Below are 12,731 nucleotides of genomic sequence, written 5' to 3'. Positions count from 1 at the left end.
GAAAAAGTTGAAAAAATTTTTTTTTTGCATTTGGAAAAATTGAAAAAAAAAGTTTTTTTGCATTCGAAAAAATTGACAAAAAATTTTTTTTGCATTTTAAAAACTTAAATAAAAGTTTTTTTTGTATTTTAAAAACTTAAAAAAAAAATTTTTTTTGCATTCAAAAAAATTGAAAAAAAAAAATGTTTTTGCATTTCAAAAACTTAAAAATAGTTTTTTGTTGCATTTGAAAAACTTAGAAAAAAATTGTTTTTTGTTGTATTTGAAAAACTTAGAAAAAAATTGTTTTTTGCATTTGAAAACCTTAAAAACAATTTTTTTACATTTGAAAAAATTCAAAAAAAAATTTTTTTTGCATTTTTAAAACTTAAAAAAAATGTTTTTTTGCATTTGAAAAACTTAAAAACAATTTTTGTTTTGCATTCGAAAAATTTGAAAAAATTTGTTTTTGCTTTTTAAAAACTTAAAATTTTTTTTTTTTGCATTTGAAAAACTTAGAACAAATTGTTTTTGCATTTGAAAAACTTAAAAAATTCTTTTTTGTGCATTTGAAAACCGTAAAAAAATTTTTTTTTTACATTTGAAAAAATTAAAAGAAAATTTTTTTTTGCATTTGAAAAACTTAAAAAATCTTTTTTTACATTCGAAAAAATTGAAAAAAATTTGTTTTTGCATTTCAAAAACTTAAATAATTTTTTTTTGCATTTTAAAAACTTAGAAAAATTTTTTTTTGCATTTTAAAATCTTAGAAATTTTTTTTTTGCATTTTAAAATCTTAAAAAATTTTTTTCTGCATTCGAAAAAATTGAAAAAAATTTGTTTTTGCATTTCAAAAACTTAAATAATTTTTTTTTTTGCATTTGAAAAACTTAAAATTTTTTTTTTGCATTTTAAAAACTTAAAAAAATTTTTTTTGCATTCGATAAAATTGAGAAAAAAAATTTTTTTTTGCATTTCAAAACTTAAATACATTTTTTTTGCATTTTAAGAACTTCAAAAAAATTTTTTTTTGCATTTGAAAAACTTAAACAAATTTTTTTTTGCATTTGAAAAACTTAAAAAAAATGTTTTTTGCATTCGAAAAAATTCAAAAAAATTTAAAAACTTAAATAAATTTTTTTTTGCATTTTAAAAGCTGGAAAAAATTTTTTTGTGCATTTGGAAAATTTAAAAAAAATTTTTATTTGCATTCGAAAAAAATTGAAAAAAATTTGTTTTTGCCTTTCAAAAACTTAAAATTTAATTTTGTTGAATTTGAAAAACTTAAAAATTTTTGGTTTTTACACTTGAAAAACAAAAACCAAAAAAAAATTACTTTAAGCTGAGAAAATTTTCATGTAAACGCTGCATTATTTTTTAATTTTTTCATTCAAAACTAATTGCTGAAAATTTCATAAACAATTTCAATAATAAGGCACCATTAAATTAAGAAATTGGCAACAATTTATAACGAAATGCATGAAATCTAATTTCTAAAAGCAAACAAATACTTTATGATTCCTTGCAAATGCAATACAAATGCAATTTTAATACAAATTGATAAAGAAACATAAATGCAAGCAACAACCAGCCAAAAGGTTTTGGTCTGCAAGTGCAAGAAAATGCTCGCGAATTCTCGAAATTGCTTAGCAAACATTAAAAATAAAACAATTATGAGATTTACAATGTTTTTTGGCTTACCAACAAATTACTTTGCTTTGAAATTAAATATTTTTTAATATATTTACACATATAAAAATACATATATATTGGGAAAATTTGCATTTAAGTTTGTGCAATTGAAAGTCTAAATCAAATATTTTTTTATTTCAAATTTAAAAAATCAAAAAAAAAAACATGATAATATAGTTTTTTATTGAGCATTCAAAATTGCATAACATTTACTAATCAGTGTAAAAAAAAATCTATAAGTGTATGCGTGTATACAAGAGAAATATACCTTATAGTATATACTCGTACATACAAATAAATATAACTACACATATACATACATAAATTGTGTTATAACTTAATTAGTAGTAGAATTGTTTTAATTTACATAGCAAATATACAAAGCAAAAAATACAAAAGAAGCGCCAATAAAAAATTGAATTCTAATAATTATTTTCCAACCAACAAGAAACGAAACAAATAGCAAACAGCGATCACACGAAACTTATGATTCATAATAAATAAAATTATATTATTGTAAAAAGAAAACAACAATAACAAAGTGTTTTTAATTAAAACGTGTAGCCCGTAATTTGTGAACACGCGCAAATTTGTATTAGCAAAAGCTTCTGTGGCGATTATCATGAAAGACTAAACTTTGGCGTTAAACATTTCAAGCCATTTCATTTCATTGCATTTGTAAATCAATAAATAGCAAGTTTACAGATCATTGACGCTCTATGCTCCACTGGAAGTTAAAAGAAAACATGTACAGTCGACTCTCGTTAATACAAACCTGCGATATTTCGAACCTCTCATTAATTCAAAGTTATCACGAGTCCCCTACAAAATCTCTTTATATTTCGAATTATGTTCATACATTTTTATGCACTCCGTAGTTCGAACTAAAAAAAAAGAGGTTGTCTGTAAAGTCGGTTTACTGACGATAGTTTAACGTGATAACGTCATAAGAAAATACTGATTGAATGGTTGTATTTTTCAAAAGAAAATTTTAATTTTATTTGTTTGATAGATATTTTGTATGGATATAGAGAATGAGTTAACATTAACATAACATAATATACTTTAACATAACATAACATAACATAACAAAACATAACATAACAAAACATAACATCACATAACATAACATAACATAACATAACATAACATAACATAACATAACATAACATAACATAACATAACATGCTGTTCAAGCAAGGTAACGACGCATGAGCAAGATAACGACGCATTTTTTTGTGTGTGCAGCCGGCTACATAGAATTATAAGACGTTATCACGTCAAAAAATAATAATAACATTAAAACAATAGGTATATATTATTAACAAGCTTGGTTTTATTTTAAATTCTTCAAGTAAATCAAATTAATAAAAATCAATAAGAAGGCATATGCAAATACAAATACGTGAATTTATATATGTACATATGCGCATATACATACACATATACGCTTACTTAAGTAGGAGAGAGCAAGATGTCGAACGTTGCCGTTCGTTTGCTTTGTTTGCTTTGTCGTTCGTTCGGCGCTTTCGCTTGCAGTTCATTCAAGGTAACGGCAATGAGCAAGGTAACACTAATGAGCAAGGTAACGACACATTTTTTCGTGCGTGCAGCCTGTTAAATCGAATTATAAGACGTTATTACGTCAAAAATCATTGCTACGACGCGCTAATTCGAACTCATATGGTCAAACACTCGACCATTCAAAGTTTCAAAGTTTCTTGGTGAAAATACCTTTACTGTGCGTGGTTGCCTGGTACGCATAAAACCTAGGCACATTTTGACGCCCGCTTCCGCACGAATCGCTTCGTTGGTATACAGATTAGAATTTTTTATTAAATATGAGACCTAAAAAGTATACATTTTTGACGATTGCTGAAAAAAAGAAATTAATTGAAAAAGTAGAAGGAGGTGAGAAGAAAAGCGATGTTGCAGAAGAATTTAAGATTCCTCTCAGTACTCTCTTAACCATAATAAAGGACAAGGAGAAAGTTAGAGCTGCTTTCGTAAACGAAGATCAGGACAATTCGCAAATAATTATGGATGATGAAGAACCATCAATAGTACTCGTACCAGTAGTTCACATCAGCGGTGTGAGTTTTTCTGTCTATGTTCAATTGGATGAAGATGTTGCTGTCTCAGGATCACTAACCGATGGCGAAATTTTATCTGCGACAGATACGAATGAAAAGAGCAACGATGAAGGCGATACATCAGAACCTTTGGCAGAGGTGTCAGTTAAGGTAGCTAGAGCTTCATTCGATAACTTACAAAGCTTTTGTCTACAAAACGAAACTGATGAAACAGCATATCAGCACTTTTTCTCTTTAAAAAAAATTATTGAAAAGTCTGAGCAGCAGCAATGTGTTTCGAAGCCAACCTGTATAAATGAGTTCTTTTCAAAGATTAATTAATTCACATTATGAATATGTAAGACATTAGCAGTTAAATAAAAATACTCGATAATTGGAAGTTTTATTTATTTTCTCTCAAAAATTTCGAACCATTTAATATTTCAAACACTCAATAATTCGTAATATTTTAAGAGTCCCTTGAATTTCGAATTAACGAGAGTCGACTGTATACATACATATATACTTAGTGCTGCCATAATTAGTCTTATTTAATCATGTAAATATTACACAAAATTTTAATTTTCATTCGAAATGGTTACCATTTGCCTTGGCACAAACCTTCAAACGATTATTCCATTCAGCTATTGAAGCACGCACAGTTTCCATGGATATTGGCGTCGCTGCTCGTACCAAAGATTGTTTGAGACTCTTCAAATTTCTGTGAGGTCTTCAACAAGTAATTTTCTCCAATTCTGACAACAAACTGAAGTCCAATGGGTTCAGATTTGGACTTCCAGACGGCCAATCTTTTGCGGCTATGCACCCAGAAATGTTGTTTTTTAGCCACTGCTGGATGGTTTTTGTCTTATGGGGTGAAGTGGAACCTTGCTTGAGGATCCAACGCTCTCCATTGGAGAGAGTACTGCTCAACTGTTTCGCCACGCTTTCTTAGACATCCTCCTGGTACACTTTTGCCCCGGTCCTAACCTCTTTTTCGCCTTTACAACACACACCCCATCAAACCATTACAGAGGCTGGATGGTGGACACGCTGAACCAACATTTTTTGCGTCTTTAGAAGTTTTAGCATAGATTTTGTCGTTTTGCTTGCTAATACTTCGACAACAGTGGAAATTTTCTCATCAGTGAAAATAATATTTTCATGGATGTTGAACGCGTTGCACCGAAGAAGCTCCGCGCAACTTAGAGTCTAATTTTCTTCAAGCGCGTTGTTAAAAGATGAGCAGTTGAGCCACGGAAGGCTTTCATGTGGAGATCATTTCTAATTAATCTTGACATGAATCTGATCGATACATTCATCTCCCTAGACATGCTTTTCTGCTTTCTAAGCAAACCTAAGACTAAGACTTAATTCGGAATTATCTCAGGGATTAAGTGAAATTAATTCGGATTAGGGGAATTTTCGATGGCAGCACCGCCGAAAAACAACAGTTAATATCTATTGTGAATGAAAAATAATGAAACTAAAAAAAAAGAGAAATATTGGATGCATTGCTAGTTTGCCTGATATTTCGAAGCAGTTTGAGAGATTGCAATTTAAGATTTTTTTAAGGGGTTAGGGGTGGTCAGAGGCCCGAAAAAATGATGATTTTCAATAATTATTTTTTGCTAGTCAATTGCTTTATTTAACAAAAATAAAAGTATAGAATTAATACATCGTGTTTCGACATGACTTTAGCAAAATTTCAAAAACAAAATTAATAATTGTAAAAGTTTTCGCTGTTTGTGTGGAGCCCGGTTCTCCAGAAGTTCCTTGCGGTGATAATCACAAGTCCTTGGAGATTCATCTAAAATCAATCGGACAAGAGAAATTAGTTTTATTAATAAATAATCTTGAGCCTGATCGAATCTTTTTTTTTCGTTTTGTCAAAATTAACAATATGGCGACCTCAGGAAATATTTTTCAGATTTTCGAGAAAAAAACCGACAATTAATTGTTAAAAAAAATCGAAATTTTTGAGAAAACAAATTCTTCGAACAAGCACGAGTTTTTTATGTTTTTCGTTTATTGTTGAATAACTCGATAAGTATTTGTGGGACTCTTTTCAAATTTTCACACAATATTTTTAAGATATTATACTTTAAGAAATTGCAATCCTTTAAATAAATTATTATTTCTTAGTATCAGGGCAGCTAATATCCGTATTTGTTGCTTGCGGCCCAACTTTTACTGACAAAACTATGCAATAAGCAAATTAGCTGTTCAGCTGTTCAATAATCCACGTAACAACCGTCTGGCACACTACAATTTTAATCAGAATTAACTGCTCCGGTAATCCCCATTAGCGCCGTCGTCTGTCTAGGATCATCTTCGTTTGGCGCTACAGCTTCTTGTGAGCTTTGGCCTGCTGAACAGTACAGCCCCATGCTGCTCTATCTGTCGCCGTTCCTTAGATTAAGCTTTTCCAAGTCTTCTTTCACTTCATTTATCCACCTCGATAAAAGGATATAACCTATTAATATAATATAGGTTGCATGAAAAGGTATCAAAATACAGCGTATGCCAGTCTGGATCGAATAAGAGCCGAGTACAAAAGCTTAAAAATATCGGGTGTTTTTTTAACTTCATGAGAACTATCGATATCGATAACTATGGTTTGAGTTGAGAATGGCAAACTCTGTTGGTATTTCTGTGCAGTAAGGTTTAGCAAGTCATCGTGAATCGTTTAATGCCAGAAATACGGTTCCAGATTGTGGAAATTTTCTTTGAAAAAAAAAATATATTATATATATATTCGCGAAGCTCTGGCGGCATCGGACCGATGATTTCTTTCGAAATGAGGAAGGAGCTGTCGTTACGGTGAATAGCGGGTACTATCGACCCATGCAGTCTTTTGTTTGCAAAAATTAATCAGCTAAACATCGACAACATTTGGTTCAATAAGACGACGCAACTTGCCCTTACCGCGCGCTTAGCAATTAATTTATATCAATATTCAAGCCTCCATCGGCGCCATACGCCCAGATTTATTGGAAAAAGTATTTAAAGATTGGGCGGCCGCCATAGCCGAATGGATTGGTGCGTGACTATCATTTTAGAGTGCATTGGTTCGAATCTCCGTGCGTGAAACAGCAACGTGATAGAAAAAGTTCAATTTCCGGAGATGTGACGTGTATGTCTGGGTCAATTCTGGAAAATTAGGAGTTTAATCGGCTGGAATATATAGGAGTTTAACCGGGGGCTGGACATGAAACCCCAAATGATAGAAAACGTTTTTTTCTCATAGCTGTTGACCGCGGCAGGCAAAGGCAAGCCTCCGAGTATATTTCTGCTTAAAACTGTCATCAAGCCGCACACCACAAATAGGAGGAGGAGCTCGGCCAAACATCCAATAAAGAGTTTAAGCGCCAATTAAATTTATATATATATATATATATATATATATATATATATATATATATGTAATATGTTGTTTTATTGGGAGTAATAAACACACAATATGATTTATCTAGAAATAGAAACTTTATTATTAATATCGAACTTAATTTATCGAACTAAATTCATAACAAGTAATTGCACGCGGTCGACTAACCTAGAAGTAGAAAAATCAACAATTAAAGGTTTTTTACTCCTATTACTTTTGTAGATCGACCATCTGCTTTGAATTCACAAACTTGACTCATCGCATAAACAAGTGTAATCTCCTCAATTATCGTTCTCTTCTCTGTGTAGTATACTAAGCTTAACATATATTAGTGTATACATGTGAGCGGCAGCACTCACAACAGTACGCAAAGCTTACATATATATGCTATTGCCCCAAGGTAACGTAGATCTCTCTAGTTGAAGCTCTTCGTCTACTATATGTGCTGGTTAGACTTCAATAGCGATGTTCGGGTAGCCAGAATCCATAAAGGTGGTAAGGAACTCTCGTTGAATGTCGTTGATAGACTATCTGTATCCTATGTGGATCCAGTGGTTGCTTGATGTATGTCCGGATCTCGTCAGTCAGTTGACGGAGATGTCTTTTCACCTGCTTAAGAGGAGGCTCAGCCTTCAGAAATTGCCTACCTAGGTAGCTCATGCGATGTTTTCTTGGTTAGTTTTTGAGATAAATTAAATTTTTTTATTTCTTTAAATATTTGAAGAATTTATTTTATTACAATAAAGGGTTATCTGTTTGAAGGTACTTTTTCCAATAGGGTTTGTTTGACAGATCACGGGTGACTACAGTCAAACTAAATACATAACTTTTTTCAGTGCTCATTGACATTTCATCGTGGAAAAACTTATACCTCAACAACGTTTACAAATCGTACAACTGCATTACGAAAATCGACGCTCTGTGAAAGGTGTTCTTCGCGGGCTCAGGCCAACTTATGGTGTATATATGTAACTGTCCTACCGAATGCACTATTCGGCAAACCATCGGCGAAATTGAGAATAATTTTACATTATTGGATGATGCTCGACCGATTAGACCACGTACAGCACGAAGTGTAGAAAACATTGCGGCTGTAAATGAGAGTTTTGCTGAATACTCGGAATAATCATTTCGGCGCCGATCTCAACCATTTGGCCTCTGTTATAGCACTACTTGGGCTATTTTGCGCAATGATCTTGATTTGAAAGCGCATAAAATACAGCTAGTCCAAGATTTGAAGCCGATCTTCCAGAGCGTCATAATATCAGTCGTTGGGTTCTTGAAAAACTCCATTTTGGGACCCGAATTTTGTGCATGAGTTTAAAAGCTAATTTTTGGCCTAATCGCTACGCCAATAAGCAAATTTGCCATATTAGGGCATCCATTGAAAGGAACCGTTTCGTGCGGCCTACTGAGGAATCATCTGCCGATATTTCTCAAAGACGAGGCTGGCGCCAATGTAACAGTGAATGTAGCAGTGAATACAAAACGGGAATTGGGAACATGTTTTTGCGGGTTCTGCTAGTTTAAGCAATATCGAAAATCAAAAATTTTTGTGTTAGTACTGCAATAATATATAACATCTAACTCGAAACAACTAAAATTATGAATACCTTGCCTAGTTTTCGAAATAGAATTTTAAATGGTTTTTTTATTATAAGTTTTTTCTGGCATTGTTTTTGGGGCAACTCCAAATGGCGAGACCCTTTAGTTAAGCATTGTGGCAAAACGTACTTTTTTACTAAAAATCTTTTCGAGGTAGTTCATATCCATCGCTCCGGGGACCTTAACATGTTCGCGGACGTGAATGCTATAGCATTCAAATTTTAAAGCCAAGTTTGTTCATTTAATTTCATGTAATTTTAAGTTTTTGTAATTAATATACATTTCAAAGTAATGAACAATTGATTCATTAAGTACTTTCATATAACAGTTATAATACGATGCTCTGACTACTCTTATAACATCTGTATACTCAGATTTGGGATAGTACAACTAAAGGGTGATTTTTTAAGAGCTATAAGAAAGTTTTTCAAACAAACACACGTAAAATTCAGAAAAATGCATTACATTTAAATTTAAATCGATATATTTTTATTCATATTTAATATCCATATAATTTAATGTTTGAAGATTATTTCATGCAAATGTTGACCGCGACTGCGCTTCAAATGGTCCATCCGCTTAGTCCAATTTTGGCATACTCTTTCCAATGTTTCGGCCGGTATCTCACATATAAATGCTTTAATGTTGTCTTCCAATGCGTTTATTGAAGCAGGCTTGTCTGAATAGACATGGGCTTTAACATAGCCCCACAAAAAATAATCTAAAGGCGTTATATCGGTTGATCTGGGTGGCCAATTGACAGATTGACAGGTTCCGAACGTGAAATAAAATGTTCGCCGAACTCGCCTCTCGACAAGTCCATTGTTACGCGTGCTGTGTGGCATGTGGCACCGTCTTGCTGAAACCACATGTCATGCAAGTCAAGCTCTTGCATTTTGGGCAAAAAAAGTTGGATATCATTTCACGGTAGCGCTCACCATTCACAGTTACGTTACGACTCGCAGCATCTTTGAAGAAGTACGGTCCAATGATACCTGCAGCCCATAAACCGGCTTTCACACCTAAATCCTTTCGCAAAAAGTTCCACGTTGTTGAGTAACAGAGGCCCAATTGCTGCGAACGGCGACGAATCCATAATTGATAGTCATCATTAACACTGGCCGATACATCTGCGATATTTTCTTCAGTTCGCACTCTACGTAAGGGTGTTGGTGGTTTGATGTCCAATAATGAAAATTTGGTTCTAAATTTAGTCACAATAGCTCGAATAGCCGCTTCAGTGGGTCGATTAAACTGACCATAAAATGGAAGAAGCGCGGGATAAACTTTTATAACAGAACACGCATTTTTATAATAAAATTCAATGATTTGCAAGCGTTGTTCGTTTGTAAGTCGATTCATGGTTAAACTATAGACCAAACTGAAGATGTTTGACAGTGAAACAAAACACGAAACGTGCGTCACCTGTTTAAACCAACTGTTTAAAAAGATAATAGCTAAAAAATCACATATTAATCTCGGCTACAAAAACACTAAAGCTCTTTTTTATATTTTTGTTTATTTTATTTATTTATAAATTCATTTAATCTTCATAAATAAATAAATAGCTTCACATCAGCATTGCTTATTTGCTTAACTCCTTATAATTCTTCTCTGAATTTCTCCTCCAATTTGTGTTGGTCCATAAAGTGATTAAAAAGTTCAATGCATTTATGAGGGCAGATGAATGCGATAATAATAAAAATACCTGCAATCTGTTGAACAATAAAAAGGTTATAGTGGGCCCACGAGATATTTATATATTTAATTTAAAATATATAATAATAAATGCAAAAATTTCTTAATTGCTTGTTGCTAAAACTATTTCCATAACTCACCGCAATCAATGCTTTCGCCATCCAATAAATGCACCAGAAAACGATGCTGCTCAGAGTAGCGAGAAATGCCGATAGCGGATTATTAAAAAAATTCTGTGCTCTCATATTTTTAAGCACGTCTCCGTGGTCATCATCAGCATCGCTGTTATCGTCCACTCGTTCATACTCAAATTCCACTAAATTATTGCGTTTCCGCCGTCTACCCACACCTGTTGCATCCATAGGTGCGTTCGGTTGACGTAGCATTTTTGCTATGCTGGGTAGGGTTGATTGAGTAGCTGCAATAAAAAACCATTAAATGAAAAATACATAAAAATAACATTACTTAATCAGACATATGTATACAAATACATACATACACATACATACATTATGCATACATATCTGCGTTATTTACAAATAATGACTTAAGCGGCTTTTAAATTAGTTTAAGTGCCACTGAATTATTAACTTGGCAGTAATGTGGTTGGGAATATTTTAAAATCCTGCTTCTTATTTATAGATGAAAGTTCAAGCGTCATTTAATACTGTTTTTTAACTTTACGCCTTTAATTCTACGCATATTTTTGTTATTTTTTGACTTTATCACAAGTTGTGTTTACCAGAGAATTGAATGGTTCAATTGTTTGATTGAAGGGAATAAGTTGTTGTTGTAATTGCATAAAAATTCCTTATAAATGTTAGGCCAGTCCATATGGGGGCGTCCATAAATTACGTGAGGTGTTTTTTTTAATTTTCTGTACCTCCCTCCCCCCTGGTGAGATGTCGTGAGCTTTTATTCAACCCCCTCCCCCATCCCCCAATCTCACGTGAGATTTTTCAAAATGTGGGTTTCTTATGTAAACGCGTTGGATTGTTATTGTAAAAAGAAAAAAAAATTTGCTTCGTGCTTTTATTTACGACTAGTTAAGACTAGTAATCAATATTGCTGAGAGTTATAAGTGTAATAAAAAGTTAACAATAGAAGACTTAAATCGTAACTACTGCGATTAAAAAAAGAATATCTACTCTAATTCAGTCCATGGAGAATCATACGCGGTTTCCAGAGAGACTATTGGGACCAACATGTCCATATGATTTTCAGTAAAATCATCTGCTCCTTCAACTTCGTTCTGATCTAGCCATTTTAAGCCGTTGACACTTGCGCACAGTAACTCATTAGCTCGTTTTGTGACAATCCGTGAGGGTCGCACTTTGCGGAACATACGCGCTTGCTTAGCTGGTGCAATGTGAGCTGTTCGCCTGTGCTCTGCAGCTCTTGTGATAGATGCGAAGTAAATACCGCATGTACCGCAGCATATTTTCTCTAAATCATCACGTATACTTGGGCAATAGAGATCATAAGGCGTGCTGATGAAGGCATTCAGCGGTTGAATCGGTAGGCGTATTAGAAATGGAGCAAATGACTTTCCGTCATGTTCTTTAAAGTCCGGAATTGTTAAACGTCCATCAACCTGAGTGATAGGGTATGGAGGTGTCAGAAAACGGTCGTGAAGAATCATATGCAGATCACTCCGGCGTGGGCTGCAGCAGTTCTGATCATCGCATTTCACAACCTAAAAAAAAATTAAAAACAATTTCCCTTTGTAACTCTTAATAAAAATTTGTTGACATTCAAGGCCAAACTATATCAATTTGCGGTATTGATTTAGGATACCCATGTTTTTCTCATGGCCAACTTTATGTTTCAAGAGTTGGTAAGCCAGCGGTATTGTTCATTTATTCAACAACGCATGGAAAAACGAAGAATATTGTATACCAAAGAGCATTACAATAAAAAAAGTAATAAAGTAAATCACATCAAACGTTTTTTAATTGCTACTACTATTCAAAACTTCTTTCATTACTATTCATGCGCGAGAATTTTTATAAAAAACACACATTATTTTTCGGCTTAATTTAATTAATTAATCTAGATTTTTTAAAAACGACCAGCGGAACGGGCGGGTTTTCGCTAGTTTGGTATAAAACAAATATGGTGGTTTGACAGTAGTAATGTATAACGTCGAAGTATGAATGAAATTATTTTCTTTCGAACGAATTAGTGAATGATCTTAATCATACTACGATTACGCTTAAGATTAAATCTTAAGCATGTACAATCTGGATAATGGACCAAAATACTATATTTTTTTTTTCTTTTAATCAGAAAAAAAT

At 32.8% G+C, this 12,731-nt stretch overlaps 1 protein-coding gene across 1 annotated transcript; it reads right to left on the bottom strand.

Moving 5' to 3' along the window:
* Positions 1 to 10,311: 10,311 nt before the first annotated feature.
* Positions 10,312 to 10,820, bottom strand: LOC129247449 (uncharacterized). Its single transcript, XM_054886579.1, has 2 exons — positions 10,575 to 10,820; positions 10,312 to 10,451 (listed from the first exon to the last, which is right to left on the bottom strand). The coding sequence occupies exons 1-2, from the start codon at positions 10,818 to 10,820 to the stop codon at positions 10,338 to 10,340; spliced, it is 360 nt and encodes a 119-aa protein (XP_054742554.1). The 3' UTR covers positions 10,312 to 10,337.
* Between the last annotated feature and the right edge of the window lie 1,911 nt (positions 10,821 to 12,731).

This window comes from Anastrepha obliqua, chromosome 5, assembly GCF_027943255.1.
Source record: "Anastrepha obliqua isolate idAnaObli1 chromosome 5, idAnaObli1_1.0, whole genome shotgun sequence".
Lineage (NCBI taxonomy): Eukaryota > Metazoa > Arthropoda > Insecta > Diptera > Tephritidae > Anastrepha > Anastrepha obliqua.
Note: the sequence above shows the minus strand (reverse complement) of the source record. Positions and strands in the feature narration are given on the sequence as shown.